The following is a 20,032-nucleotide window of genomic DNA, read 5'->3' on the forward strand; positions in this document are numbered from 1 at the left end:
TTTTGGGATTTGGCTGTGGTTGGATGTCAGGTTTTAATTATAAAAGGATCTGCGTTTTTCACAACTTGAAAGTGAGCTACAGTTAAAATGAGACTTGTTCTTATACCTGAAAGTGACCAGAAAATTAGGTTCTGGTCTTTAAGAGATGGAAGAGGGAAATGTGAAGGGGCGTATTCCTTTCCCCTGCCCCGACCGCTCTCGGTTGGAGAGACCAGCGACGTGCCGCCCCGGCTCGGAGTGACGGCCTAACCAGGCCTCTGCCTTCTCGGCCGCGCCTCTCCCGCTGCCGTCCGGATCTCGATGGGTGGTACAGTACGTTAGGCACGTCCCTCCCTTTCTCCCGGCCTGGGCTCCTGTTCCAGGCGACAGCCCAATCAAGGCTGCCTTTTGTTTCTTCGGACCGGTTCCAGTCTAGGTTCTCGTCCACTACGATCGCCCAGTGAGGCCCCGCCCCTCCCACCGCGGTTCCGCCCCTCCCGGAGGGACCGCCCAGTGAGGCCCCGCCTCTCCCGCCGCGGCCCCGCCCCCTCCTGCGTGTGACAGCATCTAGACCCCGCCGCGTCCGCCACGCCCAGCGCTCGGCGGCTCCCGCCCCACTAGCCTGGCCCGCCCCCCGCACCGAGCGCTCTTTCGCCCGGCCTCCGGTTCTCGCCGGCTCTCGGGCCCGCCTCCGAAGACGTGGAGTGCAGCGGCGGCCGGTGAGTCGGGGAGGGCCCCTCGGACCCCCAGCTGTCGGCGGCAGAGCCCGGCTCAGTGCAACCACAGAGCCCCAGTCGCTGCAGGCTCCAGGAGCTCCTCCCGGCCGCCGCCCTGCGTTCCCGGGCCGCCTCCCGGTGCCAGCACCCCTGGGGATGGGAAGTGGGACCAGGATGGGCGCGGAGGCTGTGGGGGCAGGGACGAGTGAAGGTGTTGCGGGGAGCGGCGGTCGCAGGGGAGGAGAGAGGTTTGTGGAGGGGATTATGGGTCTGGGGCGAGGGTTTGAGTCCTGAGAGAAACGCGGTGAGGCGGAAATTTGGGGCTGGTGGAGTCAGGATGGAGGATGTTGGGGGCCTCAGCGCTCTGGGGAAGGAGGCAGTGAGTGGGGTGGTCGGCGGAGCGGAGTGAAGGGTGGTTTTTAGAAGGGCCAGCTCGTGGGGCCTGGGATTCTTGCTTCCCGGGCAGTCCGGGGATCAGGGCGGACTAGGCTGTCTCCAATTGGGCAGGTTTGGCCGGAGCGGGCTTGCAGGATAATGCTCACATCGAGGTGACGGGGTTTCCAGGCTTTTGACTGGGACATACTATACAGTTTAAATAATAGATACCTGTCTGGCTAGTGCCTGGGACACCTGAGAAACGTGGATGGAATGGGGTTCTCCCCTACAGGCAGCGTCTGATTTTCTGGGTGCCTTCACAGCACCAGCATTGGTGTGCGCTGCCTTCTGTAAAACCTTATATTCCAGCAGGACGGTGTATGGAGATCCCAGACTTAAAAAGTGCAGCTGAGGTTTATTCAGACTCAAGACACAGTTGTATCATATTGCCTTAAATCCTGCGGAGTTTAAATCTAATCCTGTGGGGTTTAAAGCGGTTAAATCCACTTTGTAGTGTCTACTTTTAATTTAAAGTCATACAAATCTAGAGGACTAGATGTTTTCTAAGGGCCCATTCTGCATGATAAACAGTTTAAAATTCTCTATGGAAAGTAAATCATCTGTTCTGAACAGCTGTTGCTGAAAGAATCGTAGAGTTGCAGATGAATGAAATTTGAAAGATCTAAAATAATGGAAGGGCATAGAAAAGTCTTGATAAATTGAAGTGTGTATATGCACTTAAACCTACTGAAACTTTTTTTTTTTTGAGACAGAGTCTTGCTCTGTCGCCCAGGCTGGAGTGCAGTGGCACAATGTCTGCTCACTGCAACCTTCGCCCCTCAGGTTCAAGCGATTCTCCCGAGTAGCTGGGATTATAGGCGCCTGCCACCACGCCCGGCTAATTTTTGTGTTTTTAGTAGAGATGGGGTTCCACCATGTTGGCCAGGCTGGTCTTGAACTCCTGACCTCAGGTAATCCTCCCACCTCAGCCTCCCAAACTGCTGGGATTACAGACGTGAGCCACCATGCTGGCCAACTTTTTTCACTGTAGACAACTTGGAAGACAGAGAAAATTATAAGGATGAAAATTAAAATCTGTAGTTTTGCCACATGTAATAACATTTTGATGCATTTCTTCCTAATTTTTGTATTTTTGTGTATATGAATGTACACAAAATTAGGGTAGTATTGTTACATAATTGGGGTAATATTGTTATATTACTTCGTACTTTTGCTTTTTCTTTCCACCTTACATTTTCTCACTTAGCATTTTTGTGGATCAAATTCTTCTTAAACATTTTTGAAAATGCTTGTATAATCATCATGTGGATTCATTCTTTTTTTAAATATTAGAGTTTTAGTTATGTGCCTAGTACTGTGCTTGGAGGTGAAAAATCAGTGTTCCTCAGATATATTTGTCATGGCTTGCATGAGAGCTGTACTAAGCCTATTTCTCATCTGTCAGTTAAATTGTCTCTAGCCTTCTGTTTTTATAGGCAATAAACCTTTGTTTTAATGGTTAAAAGCTCACAATAAGTCTCATGTCATGTGTGAATCAAAAACTGTTATTTTTAATGTGTATGAGTTTTTGTGTGTATGTGTTAGGAAATTACGGAATTTTGGGGTGAAGAGGATTTTTTTTTTTTTTTTTTTTTTTTTTTGGACAAGATCTCACTCTGTTGCCCAAACTGGAGTGCGTGCAGTGGTGCAGTCACAGCTCACTGCAGTCTTGACCTCTGGGGTCAGGTGATCCTCCCGTCTCAGCCTCCTGGGTAACTGGGACTACAGGCGAGAGCTTCACCATATCCAGCTAATTTTTTTTTTTTTTTTGTATTTATTGTAGAGACAGGGTTTTGCCATGTTGCCCAGGCTGGTCTTGAACTCCTGAGCTCAATAGATCCACGCGCCAACGGACTCCCAAAGTGCTGGGATTACAGGCCTCAGCCACTGTGCCCAGCCCCTGGAAGAGGCTCTTTTTAAAAAGTTTCTCGTTTTGAAATAATTTTAGATTTACAAAAAGTTGCAAAAATAGTACAAATTTCCTTATGCCCTTCAGCTAGCTTCCCCAGATGTGAACATCTTAGATGATTGATGGTGCAATTGTTGAAACCAGGAAATTGACATTGATACAATTCTGTTAGTGTAATCTACAGACCTTATTCAAATTTCGCTAATTGTCCCCCTAATGTTTAGGATCCAGTCTGAGATCCTGCACTGTATTTAGTCGTCATATGTCCTTAGCCTCTTTTAACCTGAGCATCCTCCTAAACAGGATGACCTGGTGCAGACCTGTAAAGTGAAGCAGGCCTGCTAGAAAGCACACATCTCCCCTGAATTCATATCCAAAACCCATCCCTTAGAAGGGGATATATATCTTCCTTTTCTATATGAATAGACTACTGTTTGATTAAGGTTAACCACAGCCAGGCACGGTGGCTCACGCCTGTAATCCCAGCACTTTGGGAGGCCAAGGCGGACGGATCACGAGATCAGGAGATCGAGACCATCCTGGCTAACACGGCGAAACCCCGTCTCTACTAAAAATACAAAAAAAAATAGCGGAGCATGGTGGCGGACGCCTGTAGTCCCAGCTACTCCGGAGGCTGAGGCAGGATGGCGTGAACCCGGGAGGCGGAGCTTGCAGTGAGCAGAGATTGCGCCACTGCACTCTAGCCTGGGCGACAGAGCGAGACTCCGTCTCAAAAAAAAAAAACAAAAACAAAAAGACGTATAACTAATAAGGTGCCTTTTAATTACTTTTATATGCCATTTCTAAATCATCTGGGAGTTACAGACTAGAAAGTATGATCTGAGTAATCCATGCTTATTATCTCTTTTATTAGTCTATGAATTGGCAGTGGGAATCTTTCAAAAACAGAGTGCCAGATGCTGACTCCAGCCCCTGGGTCTTTTGGAGGAAAGAGTAATGGCCTTTACTCTTTACTAAGTGTGATCAACTTGTCTCAGTTTTAAAGGTCTGTGTCTTGGGAACTTCTTCAGCCCAGGGCAACCTCATAGCCTCTAGAGCATTTCTACTAAGAAGCCACAGTATATTCCTGCATTATTCTAGCCAAAACAAGCAAACTCTTGGTAGTATCTGGGGTAATGAGAGTAGATGGAGGCATGAGTGAGAGGAGGAAATATTCTTGTTTTCCTCACTGGTGCTTCCATGGCTAGACTCAGTTGGGTGATTGTGTGCAGAGGTTAGTGCAGCATCTAATCAGGCCTGGGCTGTTGTGGCAGGACTGTCTTCGGTATCCTGTGTCTCACCTCTCCTGTACCTTCCTGTGGAATCTTAAGGGCATGGAGTTCCCTCAGGGAGTGGTCCTCACCAGCTTCCCTAAGTTATCTGTGTTACTGAGAAACTATTATAGTAAGGATGGGTATATGCGGGGCTGATTCTCCATTCTCACGTCTGTCTACATCTGTGTAACTCCCCAAGGCAGCTGCCCTAGGTACAAGGAGGGAGGCTCCTACAGTTGCTCTCACCATTAACTGCCTGCCTGTAGGTAAGTAGTGTCTCCGCATCTCGGGTCCTCTGTAGATGGCCTGGCCCTCTTTTAGCCTGGCCATTAAAATTGCAACTTTTGTCCTATGGAGATTCCTCTCATCTTCCAGCTTGAGCAGTGCAGTCCTTCATTTTTCTCTTACTGAAGTGTTTCCTATTCTGCTTCATAACTGAGAATACTTTTTGTTCCTGTTTCTCCTTGAATCTGGAATAAGGTGATTCCTGAAGACAGTGTTATGCATTTCCTTCTTAACCTTTGAGTTTGTGATAATTCCATTGACTTTTTTTTTTCTTTACCCAAATTCAGGAAAAGAATAATCCCCAGAATAAAGAATCCGTTATTCTTTTCCTGATCTTTGTTAAAATAACTCCCCACTCTCCGCACACTCCCCTGACCTCTCCATGGTGAACTCACAGTGTGTTTCTCTACATCTTGACCACAGTGGTCAGACTTTACCTCTTGTGGGCCAGTGATCCAGTTGTTAATGTAAAAGCCACATGAATTTAACTTATTTGTAGGTCTCTCTTTGACCCTGTGTGCAATTCAACACATGATAAAGAATACAATCTGGGATCGCTGTCTCATGATCCCATGCCCCAGGGCCTGTGTGGAACCTGGCTGCTCTGTGCCTCATAATCAGCCTGGCTACTGTCCTGGCTGAGAGTCCCAATCAAAGGAGGATATTGGCTGCAATAGCAGAAATCATTCTACGCTTTGGTGCCCAGGAAGTCTGTATGGTCAAGTCATTGTTTGTTTTTAGATTGGTCCCGACTGGAACCATAAGGTTTGTGCTACATTTGCAGGAACACTTAATGCCTTCATGTCCCTGTTTGGTATTTTGGTTCCACTTTTTCATTTTGTATGCTTGGTAATGGTAGAGCAAGTTCCCATTAAGACCCTCTGGTAAAAGTAGATTCCAGAACTCAGTTTAGGCCAAGGCTGCCATGAGGCTTCTTGTTTCTACCACTTTGCACCTTACACTTGATATTTACGTCATTGAGCCAGCTAATTAGAGAAGAGAGACTGGAGCAAGCCTGGCCAGGGAACTGCAAGATGAAAGTCTGTCATATCCATAACCCTGCTGCATGAAAAAACACAGAGAGGGGCAGGAATAACCCAAAGAGAGGGGATCCCCAGAGGTTTCACTATACAGGCAATTCCCTGAGGAGTGGACATACCCAGGTGGGATTACCATATGGGGACAGACATTTCCTGAGCAGAGGGCACCCCTGGATGGAACTGCAGGGACAGAAAGAAGAGACAGCTTAAGTAAGCTGGCCTGTATGTGCACTGTGGCATAACGGCTGGCACAAGTGTAGAGTGACTGAAAATGGGCACAAGAGGAGCAGAGCTGGTTCTTACTGTGGACTGTGTCACTGCAGTGTTCAAAGCTCCAAAAGCATCTTATGTCCTGGAGCCTTGGGCTAGTCTTACCAGCTTCCACTAAAAAAGCCCAGCAGCCTGTCTTCCCTCTACCTACCTGATTCTCATTGCTTAAAGCAGAATCCAGGTAATGCCAGCACTTCTGTTGGTCTTGAGGTTATTATTGAGCTGCAGCATGCACCTGCATGATTGTAGCAAGGCTAGTGTTATTTTTTGATGATGAGGGAATAATATGGGCTTTGACTATATTGGCTGGTAAGTTCACAAGAAGAAAAAACAAAAGGTTGTCTTCTGATGGCATGGTGGTGTTCAAAGAGCATTGGATTCCAGTTCTGCTTCTGCCACACCGGTGGTGTGACTTTGGGTCTGAATAACATGATAGCGAGGGCTTAACTGATCTCTAAGTTTCCTTCCCCTCTTAAAGAGTCTATCGTTGTCCAGCTCTCTGAAGCTTTGCAGTCTCCTGGATAGGTGCTGGATGGAAGATGATATGCTTATGTACGGATCCTTTTATTTCACATACTGTTGAGTATGTGACCTTTCTTCAGAACAAACCAAATTTTAAATCTAGGTAGCTTTTATACAAGGTTGGCATGTTTCTAATCTGGTGAAGAAAAGCAAAATATCTTGTATCATATCGTTAAAAAATCCCATTTGGCGGCCGGGTGTGGTGGCTCACGCCTGTAATCCCAGCACTTTGGGAGGCCGAGGTGGGCGGATCACAAGGTCAGGAGATCGAGACCATCCTGGCTAACACGATGAAACCCCGTCGCTACTAAAAATACAAAAACTTAGCTGGGCGTGGTGGCATGCACCCGTAGTCCCAGCTACTCAGGAGGCTGAGGCAGGAGAATCGCTTGAACCCAGGAGGCAGAAATTGCAGTGAGCCGAGATCGCACCACTGCACTCCAGCCTGGGCAACAGAATGAGACTCCATCTCCAAAAAAAAAAATATATATATATATATATATATATATATATATATATATATATATATATATGAAATTTGGCTTTAACTGAAGTGTGTAATTTACATTTGCTGTTGAAAATGTGAGGCTTCTATACTATTTTACAAATACAGAGCCACTTTTTTTCTGATTATAAAAAATACCCACTCATTAAAAATCAAATTAAAAAAAGTAAATAATAAAATAAAAATTATCCCAAATGCTACTACCTAGGAAGAACAACTTGGAGAAATATATCTGAGTAGCCATTGATGCAGCTTTTATTCACATAAACAGACACACACACACACACAATAGCTTGATGTGTGCATATACACATGCTTCAGGATGTGGACTTTGGTGTCAGGCTGTCTAGTTGTGAGTCCCAGCTCCCCTGTTTGCTACTGCAAGATACTGGACAATCTATTTAATCTCTTTCACCTAAGTTTTCTCGTTGGTAAAATGGTAGCATTAAAGTTTCTTCTTCAAGGGGTGAGGATTAATTCACATAAAAATGTACACTGGGCTACAGTGTACATTTGCATGTAGTAAATCATTAGCAAATGATAGCTGGTGTTATTTTGATATTACTATGTATTTATTATATATATTTATATGATCATACTTTACATTTTTTACCTTACAATGTGTTAGGAAATCTCTCCATGTTAATAAATATAGTTGGGTCTGTATCTCAGTATTAATGGTTCTATTGTATTCTTGTACCAGACTTTAGCCAATTTCTTGTTGATGGACATTGAAGTATTAAGTTGTTTTTTGCCATAAATGCATAAATAAAAATCTGTAATGAACTTTTACATGCATATTTGGCTTAATTATCTTTTTGAGATAAATTCCATAAAAAACTGTAATGAACCTATGTGTGTGTATATATATATATATAGTTTTCTTCTAAGAATTCGGGATAAATTCTTAGAAATAGCATTGTTATGTTGAAGAGTATGAATGTTTAATATTATTTTTCTTGCTGCCTCTCTGCTTTCTGGAAATGCGATATCAAATTATGACATCTATCAGCAATGTGTGAAAATGGTAGATTTTCTACACCTATCCCCAAACTGGGTTCTTTCCATTTGTTAGCTTCAGCTGATTTGAAAAGGGAAGAGTATTTTATTGTTACTTTGCATTTTTAAAATTGGTGACTCTGGACATCTTTTCAAATGTGTCTTGGCATATTTCTTTTATGAGTTGTATTTTTATGTTTTTTTATTTTCTGTTGTTGATTTGTAAGAACTCTTTGTATATCAGGGATAGTGAAATTTGTCTGTCATATTGCAAATATTGTTAAGGTTGTGCCTTGCATAATGAAAGGCATAAAGTATCTCAAATGAGAATAATCAGTGAGCAAATAATGTATGAGTTTGTAGATAGTGCTCATATACGTGTTTAGAATGGAAACCTGCTTTTAGTGTCTCAGCAAAATTGTTTTATGATCTGGTTATTATGAATAAGGTTGTCCTTTTATTACTCACATTGAACAATGCATAAATGTTCAAAAACGTTGACCTTTGATGCACGTCCCCACATACTCTGCGGAACACTTTATTGTTCCCTTAAACTAGACATTCTTTCCAACTTTGCTATTTTTTCACACATAGTTATTCTTCCCATATCCAAGATTGGAAACCTTGGGGTTTTCTGTGTATCTAGTTTAAGTTGAACACTGTTTGGCTCCCATCATCCCTTCCCAGACAGTGCCCTCTCCTGAGGCTACCCCTACTTTTTGGGTTCCTGCTACTGTACTTAGCCCATGTGTTAGAATAATTTGATGCATGCTTGCTTCTGCTACTAGACTAAGGGCTCCTCAAAAGCAAGGTGTAGACTTTATTTACCTTTGTACCTTTCGACTCTCATGGCCTGGCTCATAGTAAGCACATGATAAGTGTTTATTGTATTTGATATTTCCATTTTGAAGGTGATGAACTCAGCCTCTGTATTCTGCTAGTAGGTTAATATTCTCCCCCACCAGCTTTTTATTATGAAAAATTTCAGTCAGGAGAGTTAAAAGAATACTACAAAGAATACCCATATTCTCGCCCAATAGATTTACTTGCTGAGATTTGTATTACTCTCACACAAAATCCTCTGCTCAGAAACCTACAAGAATGTACTGGCCATTGGATCAGATGTAAACTATAGCGTTTGTTATCCTTAAATGGCTGCATCTAATAAAACGTAGCCCCTCTGCTCTGGTCAGGCCAGTCTTCTTCTTGTTCTTTTCCCATGCTGTCTTTATTCTTGCTTCATTGATTTTACACATTGTTCCCTTTTGTAGAACATGCGTCCCCCCATTGCCTGGTCCAAAATTTTTATGCATTAAGTGTTTGACTGCATTATTAGCTATTTGGAGGTGACCAGTAGATTTTGTCTTGATCTGATTTCCTTCATTGAACCTAGCATGTTGAATATTGATTTGGCTGGTATATTTCAATAGCATTCCTGATACATTTGGAGTATAACTTGAATTTTTTTTTTTTTTTTTTTTTTGAGACAGAGTCTTGCTTTGTCTGTCACCCAGGCTGGAGTGCAGTGGTGTGACCTTGGCTCACTGCAACTGCAACCTCCACCTCCCGGGTTCAAGCAATTCTCTTGCTTCAGTCTCCCGAGTAGCTGGGATTACAGGCGTGCACCACCACGCCTGGCTAATTTTTGTATTTTTAGTAGAGACGAGGTTCCACCATGTTGGCCAGGCTGGTCTCGAACTCCTGACCTCAGGTGATCTACCCACCTCTGCCTCCCAAAGTGTTGGGATTATAGGGGTGAGCCACCGCACCCAGCCGGGAGTATAATTTTAATCCAACATTCACTTAGAAGGCCATTTTTGCCCCTGACAAAACCTAAGCTCTGTTAGAGGAAAAAAAAAGTTGAATGGTTCAAGCCAGATATCCTGAATCTGTTTAATCAGATTGCTGCAAGATTATAATTTCTACTGAAGAAAGGAAAGATGTTATGCAGTGTTATCCACTCCTTTGTGATTGTTCCCTTGAGTTTGATTTACCTTTATAGTTTGGAGTCATTAAAGCTTGTATGAAGTGCACAGTTAGAATAAGTAAGTCTAAAGTCTGAAAATTGCCCTGGTTGAGAATCACTGGGTTAGATAGGGTCACCTGAAAAACATTTTAGAGCAAGGCCTTTAAGCCTTAAGTGACTGACTCCATTTGTATGTCTCCAGGTTGGCTCTACTATTTTGCAAGCTTGGTAACAGAGCTGAAGGTGGTATCCCTGGGAAAGGTAGGAAACTGGGAAGGAAGCTGAGACTGGGGAGAAGTTTATGTTTAGTTTTGGTTTTATTGAGACAAGTTTTAGTGAGATAACAGTGTTGGAAACTCCTGAGGGAGCTCAGCTTAGAAGACAAAACTAGAGACAGATTGCAAAGACAGCAACAGAGGTTAGAGTTTGAATTTAAGAGAAAGAAAGAGGGTTTAGAGGGATAAATAATACAGAAAGAAGGCAAAAGTCTTGAGATTGTTTCTTGGGCATATATATATTATACAATATTTAATTTTCTTTATTCCACTGCACTTAAAGGAGGAATGATTTGGGCATATTTTTGCAGATAGTGGTGGGAGAGGCCAGAAGGAAAAGGAGATTCTAGAGGTAGGGAGAGAATCAAGGTAAGAAAGCCTTCTGGAAACCAAGGAAAGAGTCTATGGTAACTTTGAATTTAAATGGAAGTGTTTTGTTTTTTGTGCATCTAAAAGTGTTATTAATATTTTTTAACAGCAAGTTTGGGCTATTCCAACAAGAGTATCTTTGACACACTAGGTAGACTACCTCTACCCTATGGCTACTTATTTTACTATCAGCCTTATTATATTTGTTCTTGCTGGTTAGAGCTGGAAACTTGATCAGAGTTGACTAGAATTTCTCTGAAGAGAGTTTAATTCCAGAGTTTTAATATTCTATTTATACTAGTAGCCAGTAATAAAAAGGTTACCATTTGTTGCATGCCTACTATGTGGCAAGCACTGTGCTGTACATGTCTGTCATTTCCTCTCACACCATTCAGTGTGGCATGTACTTTTATTAATCCCACTTTACAGAAGAGGATAAATAAATTGCCTAAGGTCACATAACTGAGAGGTCATGAATTGAATTTGAATTTATGTCTGTCTGTCTCCAGAGATCAAGCTCTTAACCAATTCTAATAGTTAGGCATAATTAACCAAAGTCCAAATCACTAGAACAAAACAAGACAGAGGGATTGTATACTATTAATCAGAGTAAGCTAGACTGCTGTATTGTTTAAATCCTGACATATGTAATAGGCTCAAACATAATAGATTTCTCACTCATGTAACTGTTCAAGGCAGGTATTCTGGATTGGTAGGTGGCTCAACTCCCTTCTGATTTAGGAAGCCATACTTTCCTGTCTTGTATCTTCCCAGTATCTCAGGGGCCCATGAAAAGGGAAATAAAACATTGAGGAGAGATAGAACCACTCCCTTAAAAGCCTTGGTCTGGAGTTGTGAGTACTTCTGCTCACATACTATTGTCTAGAATTTAGTCTCATGCTCACCTAACTCCAACTGTGTGGAAAATGTAGCCTAGCCGTGTACTTAGACAAAGAAAGGGAGAGTGGATTTCAGAGGATGGCTCAAATCTCTGCCACAGGAACCAAGGAAAAAGGATTGGGTAGAGAACTAGACAAGAAACCTTAGACAAGGTCTTGAAGATTCTCTTGATATTCTCCTGAAGTTATCCTAAAAATGCAGGTTCTTTTGGGGTTCATTTCAGTCAATAGGATACAATTTCATAGGCTTTCATTTTTACAGATTGGAAAGGACTACTTATTAATTGCCCATTAAATAAATTATTGAGGATTACTGATATTTAGTATTCATAAAATAAAATTGGTATACTTCTAGAGTTCATTGAAGTCTAATTCAGCAATCTACTAAAATATCTACCTGTTTTTCTGTGCCTGATGGTGTTATAAAGATTAATTTGCAGACACATGCATGTACAGTCATGTATTGGATAATGACATTTTGGTCAACAACAGACTGCATATATGATGGTCCCATAAGATTATAACAGAGCTGAGAAATTTGTGTCACCTGGTGACATCGTAGTGTAACACAGTATTCATGTGTTTGTGGTGATGCCGGTGTAAACAAACCTACTGTGCTGCCAGTTGCATAAAAGTAGCACATACAATTATGTACAGTACATAATACCTGACAATGATAATGAACCCACTTTTACTGGTTTATGTATTTACTATACTATACTCTTAATCATTATTTTAGAGTGTACTCCTCCTTACATTGAAAAAAAAGTTAACCGTAAAACAGCCTCAGGCAGGTCCTTCAGGAGGTATTCCAGAAGAAGGCATTGTTATAGGAGATGACAGCTCCATGTGTGTTACTGCCTCTGAAGACCTTTCTGTGAGACAAGACGTGGAGGTGGAAGACAGTGATATTGATGATCCTGACCCTGTGTAGACTTAGGTTAATGCATTTGTGTCTTAGTTTTTAAAAAAAAGTTTAAAAATTTTAAAAAATTTAAATAGAAAATGGCTTCTAGAATAAATATATAAATAAAATATTTTTGTACAGCTGTACAATGTGTTTGTATCTTACTGTGTTATTACAAAAGTCAAAAAAATCAAAAGGTTTATACAGTGAAGAAAACTTTTAAAAATATATTTAGTATAGCCTAAATGTACAGTGTTTTATAAAGTCTACAGTAGTGTACAATAATGTCTTAGGACTTCACATTCACTTATCACTCACTCACTGACTCACCCAGAGCAACTTCCAGTCCTGCAAGCTCCATTCATGGTAAATACCCTATACAGGTGTACTCATTTTTAAATCTTTTATACTGTATTTTCACTGTACTTTTTCTGTGTTTAGATACACAAATACATATTATTGTGTTACAATTGCCTACAGGAGTCAGTGCAGTAACATGCTGTATAGGTTTGTAGCCTTGGAGTAATAAGCTATACTGTATAGCCTAGATATGTAATAGGTTATGCCATCTAGGTTTGTATCAGTACACTCTATGATGTTTCCACAACAGTGAAACTGCCCATTTCTCAGAACTGTCTTTGTCGTTAAGTGATGTATGACTGTAAATGGTTGGAATTCTCCAAATTGTCAGAAGGATCCTTTGTTATCAGTTCATTGTTGGTGTTGTCTTCAATTGGTCATGATTTTGGCTTGAGGTTTACTTTTTGGCTGCTGACTATTTTTTATTATTAATATTTGGGCAGTTTTACTTGTTTTATACATTTAATTTTGCTTTAGGTCAGAAGATTCTGTAATATTGTTTCACTTTGTCATTTTATCTTGAACTGTTTAGCTCACAGAGTTGTATGGTAGACAATTCAAAACTAAGATTTCATTTGGTAGGAAAAAACATAGAATTTGGATATCTCTAATGACTCTGTTTTCTCTAGTTTTAAGCTGTATATCATGGGAAACTAACTTCTTGCTTACTATGAGCTTAACAAAGTAACTTCTTCATTCAATTTGCCTCTTGGTTTTTAAAGTATAAATTATAGGGCTTTAGGAAGATTATATAGAATTGTGTATGTAGGTACCTAATACAGTGTCTTATATGTAGTGAGAAATTCAACAAAAGAGAAATTTAGTAAAGAGGAAATTAAAAGGTGGTAGGGGAGTTCCTATATTACGAAAGCTGTCTGTTCACGAAATATAAGATTGCTATGTTCCAGATGCCAGATCGTTTGCAATCATTTCCTTCTGTCTTAACACTCTTGGCCGGGCACATGGCTCACACCTGCAATCCCAGCACTTTGGGAAGCTGAGGAGGGAGAATTGCTTGAGCTCAGTAGTTTGAGACCAGCCTGGACAACATAGAGAGACCCCATCTCTACAAAAGTGAAAAAATTAGCTGGGTGTCATGGCACGTACCTGTGGTCCCAGCTACTTGGAAGGTTGAAGTGGGAGGATTGCTTGGGCCCCAGAGTTTGAGGCTGCAGTGAGCCACGATCACACCGCTGTACTCCAGACTAGCCTGGGTGACAGAGCAAGACCCTATCTAAAAAAAAAGGCCACGTGCAGTGGCTTCATACCTGAAGCTGAAGTCCCAGCATTTGGGGAGGCCAAGGCGAAAGGATCACTTGAGCCCAAGAGTTCGAGATGAGCCTGGGCAATATGGCAAAACCTTGTCTCTACAAAAAATACAAAAATCAGCTGGGAATGGTGGCACATGCTACTGTACTCCAGCCTGGGCAAAAGAGTGAGACCCTGTCTCAGAGTCAATTTTTGTATGTTTGAAAATGGCTTTATTTCTCTTTTATTCTTGAGGCATATTTTGACCAAGTATATAATTTTGGAGTAGCCATAATATTCTCTTGGGACGCTGAAGATACTCTTTCAGTCTAATTATTGCTCTTCAAGGTACTTTTTCTTTATTTTTCTGCTTTAAGATGTTTCTCTCTCTTGGCTTTTCTGATGTTTTACTATGCTTTTTCTTTTTATTTATCTTGATGGAGGTATATAGAGATTCTTAAATCTGTGCCTTGGTATATTTTGTCAGCTTTGGGAAATGCTTGGTCAGTCTCTCTTCAGATATTGTTTGTACTTTTTAATACCTCCCCCGTTTAGTTCCTTGTAGTTCCTTGTCTCTTACTCTTTTTACTGTGTTTTCTTCGTTTTTTGCCCTCAGGGCTTAATTCTAGATATTTTCTTTGTGCCTGTGTTATCATTCATTGGTTTTTATCTTTAGCTTTGTCTGATTTTCTATAAAGCCTTCCTTGGGTTCTTAATTTTGACTCATATTTTTAAATTCTAGAATTTCCATTAAAAATAATTTTCAGTTTTTTGCCAAAATTATCAATCTTGTCTTTTAGTTCTTTGAATATATGATCATTATTTTAAAGTCCTTTCACCTACATTATTTGGATCTATTATGCGTTTGTTTCTATTGCTTGTTACTATTTTTCATTTTCATACGTAGTAACTTTTCTCCTGATTAAGATGATGCAAACCTAGAATTTAGTTCCTATCGGGGTGATCTAATTCTCCTTCATTATTATGTTTAGAATGTAGCCTTTTCAGATCCCAGTTCAAAGTGGGGATTTTATCTGACTGTCTTCCTTGCTGGGCTCTCTACTAATTACACGTTTTGTCCCCTAGCCTCCCATGGCCAACAGAAGCCCTGCTTAGCTTCTTACCCTCTCAGCAGAGGCCCCAGAGAAACTGGTTGCAAGTGCTTAGCTTTCTGGACTCCACTGCCTTGGGTTTTTTTTTTTTTTTTTTTTTTTTGACAAGGTCTTGCTATGTTGCCCAGGCTGGTCTTGAACTCCTGGGCTCAAGTGATTCTCCAGCCTCAGTCTCCAGAATAGCTGGGATTACAGGTGTAAGCCACCATGCCCAGCTTAGTTGGCTTTTTGTTATTCACAAATTTTTAAAAATACAGGTCACATATTCTTTATCCAAAATTCTGGGACCAATAGTGTTTCAGATTTTGGATTTTTTTTTTTACATTTTGGAATATTTGCATTTATATAATGAGATCTCTTGGGAATGGGACCCAAGGCTAAACATGAAATTTATGTTTCAAATGCACTTTATACACATAGCCTAAAAGTAATTTTATATAACATTTTAAATAATTTTGTACGTGAGATCAACTTTGTGCTAAGTACTTATCTGTGGAATTTTCCACTTATGGTGTCACATATATATGCACATACATATGTATGTGAGTGTGGGTGTATATTGTCTAGTTGTCTTCAGCAGAAGAGTTTGAACCCTTTAATCTGCTGTCCTGGAAGTGGAAGTCTTGGCTTGTGTTCATAGTTAATGTGTCACTTTGAGGATGTGTAGTTTTGGAGGAAATGTATAGTAGTGGTTCTGCCTAGCTGAGATGGGTACTGTAGAGAGTTCCATGTAATTACACCCTGACTACTCATTACCCACTAACATTTTTCTTTTTCTGTCTTTTTTTTTTTTTAGTAGTTATATTCAGTCCAGTTGTCTGCTTCTATAGATTTAACCCCGAGCTATCCTTTCCTCTTCATTGTCATTGTTCAGACCAGTGTCAGCTTTTTCTAGACTACTTTAATGGCCCCCTAACTGGCCTCCCACACTCTAGGCTGACCCTTTGTGATCTGTAATAGCTCCCTACTGACTACATCAATTCCCTGCTCATAATGAATTGGTGACTCCCATTGTATGTTAGACAAAGCCCATTTCCTTTGTAATCTGGGACCCTAGTTGGATACCAGCTCATTCCCACCCTTCTTTCCTCCTACACAAAGTTAATGTTCCCACCATACCTAACCATTTGTATTTCTCTGAGCCTCTTGGCTGTTTTTTCATCATTATTTTCTAGGGAAATATAATTTTGTCTACTTAGGATACCTCTCATTGTGTATCTGGCAAACTCCTACTCATTCCTCTGAATCCTGTTCAGATGTCACATTCTTTGAAAATACTTTCTTATTCCGCTTGTGTGAGAACACATTTTACATCGTTATCCTTCATTTACACAAATGTCTATTCTGCTGCATCCTGAGCTGCTTATAGAAAAGGATGGCATTCTTTCCAAAGCTTGGCTCACACATGTACTTTGAACCATTGGTTGAGTCTGTCATACAACCCATCTGAATCATGAGAAATTTGCTTTTATCTTGGAAGCCAGAATTAGGTATAATTGAGAGAAAATGAAGTCTATAGCATATTTCTCTTTGCCATAATAACAACCCATTTTCACTCTTTATTTTAATTTTCAGCAGATTTGTCAAAGATGAAAGTGACCTTATCAGCTTTGGATACTTCTGAGAGTTCTTTCACACCTTTGGTAGTCATAGAATTTGCTCAGGATGTCAAAGAAGAAACCAAAGAATGGCTGAAAAACAGAATTATAGCTAAAAAAAAAGATGGAGGTGAGTAAAATAGTCACTGCTCAGACTTAGTCTGGCTTCCCACACTGTATGCTCAGTCACTAAAAATGTATTTGCAAATGTGTTTTATAATTTTCATTGATACATTTTATTTACTAATGTTAAATTTTTTGCCTTTTATTATCTATCTGGGACTTGAAAGGAGGTCCTAAATCAACAGGAGGCTTTAAGTTCCCATTAAACTGAAAGCAGCATGAGTGGTTTTCTTCACAGCTCTAAATAGTATGCCTACCACAGTGTTTGGTTCATACTAGGTGCTTAAAAAATATTTGTCAAATGAATGGACAAGTATCTATCGTATGCTCTTTGTGTGCCAGTAACGGTGCTAAGGGAGAGATAAATATGGTCTCTGCCTGCAAAGATGTTACCATCAGGGTAGAAAGAAATTCAAAATAAAGAAAAGTACATGGAAGAGCTATCATAAAGCAGTGCATGGCATGGACAAATGAATCGTGTATACTTACTGTAAAAGTAAAGGAAAGGGTTAGATGACACTATGGCAGTACTTTCTGCAGTGGCAAGGAATGACTTAAGATGCCAAGGTTTAGCCTTCTCTTGAAAGGTGACACAGGTTCCCAGTCTGGGTGAGAAAGCAGCGGGTGTTTTAGTGTTTTACATGAGCAAGTATTTTGTAAACTACACAAAACAACACCTTAGTCTGCACAAAGTCTCTGAACACTGGACTAGACTTAGACTCTTTAAAAAAAAAAAACTGTTACTATAAACTGAAGTTATTTCTGAAGAATAAAATTGGAATCAAAGTGGAATTAAAATTTTTTTCAAACAGTTGAACCAGAAGGAAACTTAAAAACAGGAGTATTTGCTTGCTGAAGTGTGAGCATTTCACTGAACTTAAGTCTGTTCTTTAAAATTTTTGTGATTTAGGAACTATATAGTGTTTCAGTGTGAAAGATTCCAGTGTATTCCCAGCCATCTTTTTGCCAATTGTGTGCCTTCAGGGACACACAGGGAAGGGATGGGCATCTTTCCACACTTTTTGGGCGATCATAAAAAATCTTTCCAAAAAAGTGTTCTGCATCTTCCAGGTGAAGGGAGTAGATTTATACTCATGTTTACTTTGATTCTCTTCCAACCTCCTATTAAATTGACAATAATAATAGAATGGTTAAAAAATATCTAAAAGACCGAAGTCACATGGACCAAAAAAAAAAAAAAAAAAAGGAGACGATACAAGAGCAGCAAAAATTGGAAGCTAGGAAACAGGTGGCTGAATAGTTATTGACTTGTCAGATTTGAGAAAGCCAAAAGTTAAGCTGACAGGGAAAGAAGTTGAGAGGCAATTTGGTTTACTCTGCACAATACCCACAATGACTCAGGAATTAGGGACACTGGATCTATGGAGGTGGGGATAAAAGTAGGACCAAGAAGAAAAGATAAGTGTCTGAGATCCATATAAGAAATAATACAGAGTTTCAAATAGCTAGAAGGAGGATATTGAATGTTCCCAACACAAAGAAATGATAAATGTTTGAGATGATGGGTATGCTAACTACCCTGATCTGAGCACTCTACATTATATGTGTTGAAGCACTACTATGTACTCCATGAATATATGCAATTATTATGTGTCAATTAAAATAAAAATAAATAGATCCTCGAATCCCTTCCGTATTCTACAACCCCAGCAGAAGACTTGAGGTTTATTCTCTGGAGATGGTCAGATGCATGGTTTTTGGCATAGAAATCTATGCACAGTTGAAGGCACAGATTCTGTACTGAAAATAAGATACTGAATACCATTCCCCTTTCCCCCACTCCACCACTCACGTACCTAATTCAGTTTCTAAAATATTAGCAGCAAGATTCACACCTTGTAGGAAGCAGATTGGACAGTCTTTCTTTGGAGAACCTGACCAGCTTAAGACAAAATAACTAAAGGTGCAGAAATCAGGGGGTTGCTAACGGAAAATTATTTGACCAGACTGCCTTACATTAAAGGCCATCCTTGATGAGCTCCATCTAAGCCCTCAGAACTTCTGTTTAGCCTCATACAGCCCCTTTCTTAAATGTGAACATGTAATAAAAGATCACCAAACATCTGAGAACAATTCCTAACATGAAAGAGAAATCTAAAACTAAACAGATAAAAGCAATGGACTATTCAGAAGAAGAAAACCAAAAGATAATAAAAATCTCAGCACTCAGAGTTACGAAAAGATGTAACATCTGTAAATCAAGAATAGGATATTATAAAAATCCTTTAGGAAAAAAGCAGCTCCTATAAAGTGAAAATATGAAGTTAAAATGTAAAAACTCAGTAAAATTATTAGAAGATAATGTTGAGACAAGCCTCCAAGAAAGAAGAGCAAAAAGATAAAGAATTGGAAAATATGAGAACAAATAATAAGAAAATTAAAGGACTGGTTCATGAGGTACACATCTGAATAAAAGGAGTTCTAGAAAGAGAACAAAGAAAAGTGAGGTGTGAGGGCAGAGTGAAGAAAGAGTTCTCCAAGAAGATGATGTTGGTAGGTTATCTTTCATGTCAGTGGATCAAGGAGAGAGACAGTTGGCAGAGAACTTGGGGGATTGGATTATTGATAGGAACATAATTAAGCAAATGATAAGACAGCAACTTTTGGGAAAATGGAAAGTATGACAAAGGAAAATCATAGCATACTGTAAGGCTGAGCTATAAATAACATATATAGTCATAATCACATACTGACTTGATGAAACAAAGTGATGACTTAACCATACTGTGAGAATAGGTGATAGGAATGATGAATGGAAATGGTGAAGAAAGAAAGGGAGCTAAAAATCCTCATCTTCAATGCTTAAAACTGAGAAATCAAGAAATAGCTCTATAAGCCTGTTATTTGATGACATGAAAACAAATAACAAAGGAATCATCTGAACAATTTGAAAGGGAAAGGTTAATGGAGGGGAGGAAGACCTTACATTAAAGGCCATCCTTGATGAGCTCCATATAAGCCCTCAGAAGTTCCATTTAGCCTCACAGAGCCTCTTAAACATGAACATATAATGAAAGATCACCAAACATCTGAGAAAAATGCTCTTTTTCAAAACAAAATGTTGACAAATGGTTCTTCATAAAGATTATACCAGGCCAGGCATAGTGGCTTATGCCTGTAATCCCAGCACTTTGGGAGGCCAAGGCGGGTGGATCACTTGAGGTAAGGAGTTTAAGACCAGCCTGGCTAACACAGTGAAACCCCATCTCTACTAAAAATA

The 20,032-nt window shown here is 40.2% G+C and overlaps 1 protein-coding gene across 8 annotated transcripts in view; it reads left to right on the forward strand.

The window, feature by feature from the left end:
- Positions 1 to 511: 511 nt before the first annotated feature.
- ANO10 (anoctamin 10) overlaps positions 512 to 20,032 on the forward strand; it is a 247,296-nt gene continuing 227,775 nt past the window's right edge. Inside the window, exons 1-2 of one of the 8 annotated variants that reach the window (XM_054479582.2) lie at positions 512 to 698; positions 16,646 to 16,798. In XM_054479582.2, the coding sequence (XP_054335557.1) occupies positions 16,660 to 16,798 (139 nt within the window). In that variant the 5' untranslated portion in view covers positions 512 to 698; positions 16,646 to 16,659. Of the gene's footprint in view, positions 944 to 16,645; positions 16,799 to 20,032 lie in introns of all 8 variants that reach the window. The other 7 variants (XM_054479584.2, XM_054479580.2, XM_054479579.2 and 4 more) reach the window with 7 other exon arrangements.

Source organism: Pongo pygmaeus, chromosome 2 (genome assembly GCF_028885625.2).
Source record: "Pongo pygmaeus isolate AG05252 chromosome 2, NHGRI_mPonPyg2-v2.0_pri, whole genome shotgun sequence".
Classification (NCBI taxonomy): domain Eukaryota; kingdom Metazoa; phylum Chordata; class Mammalia; order Primates; family Hominidae; genus Pongo; species Pongo pygmaeus.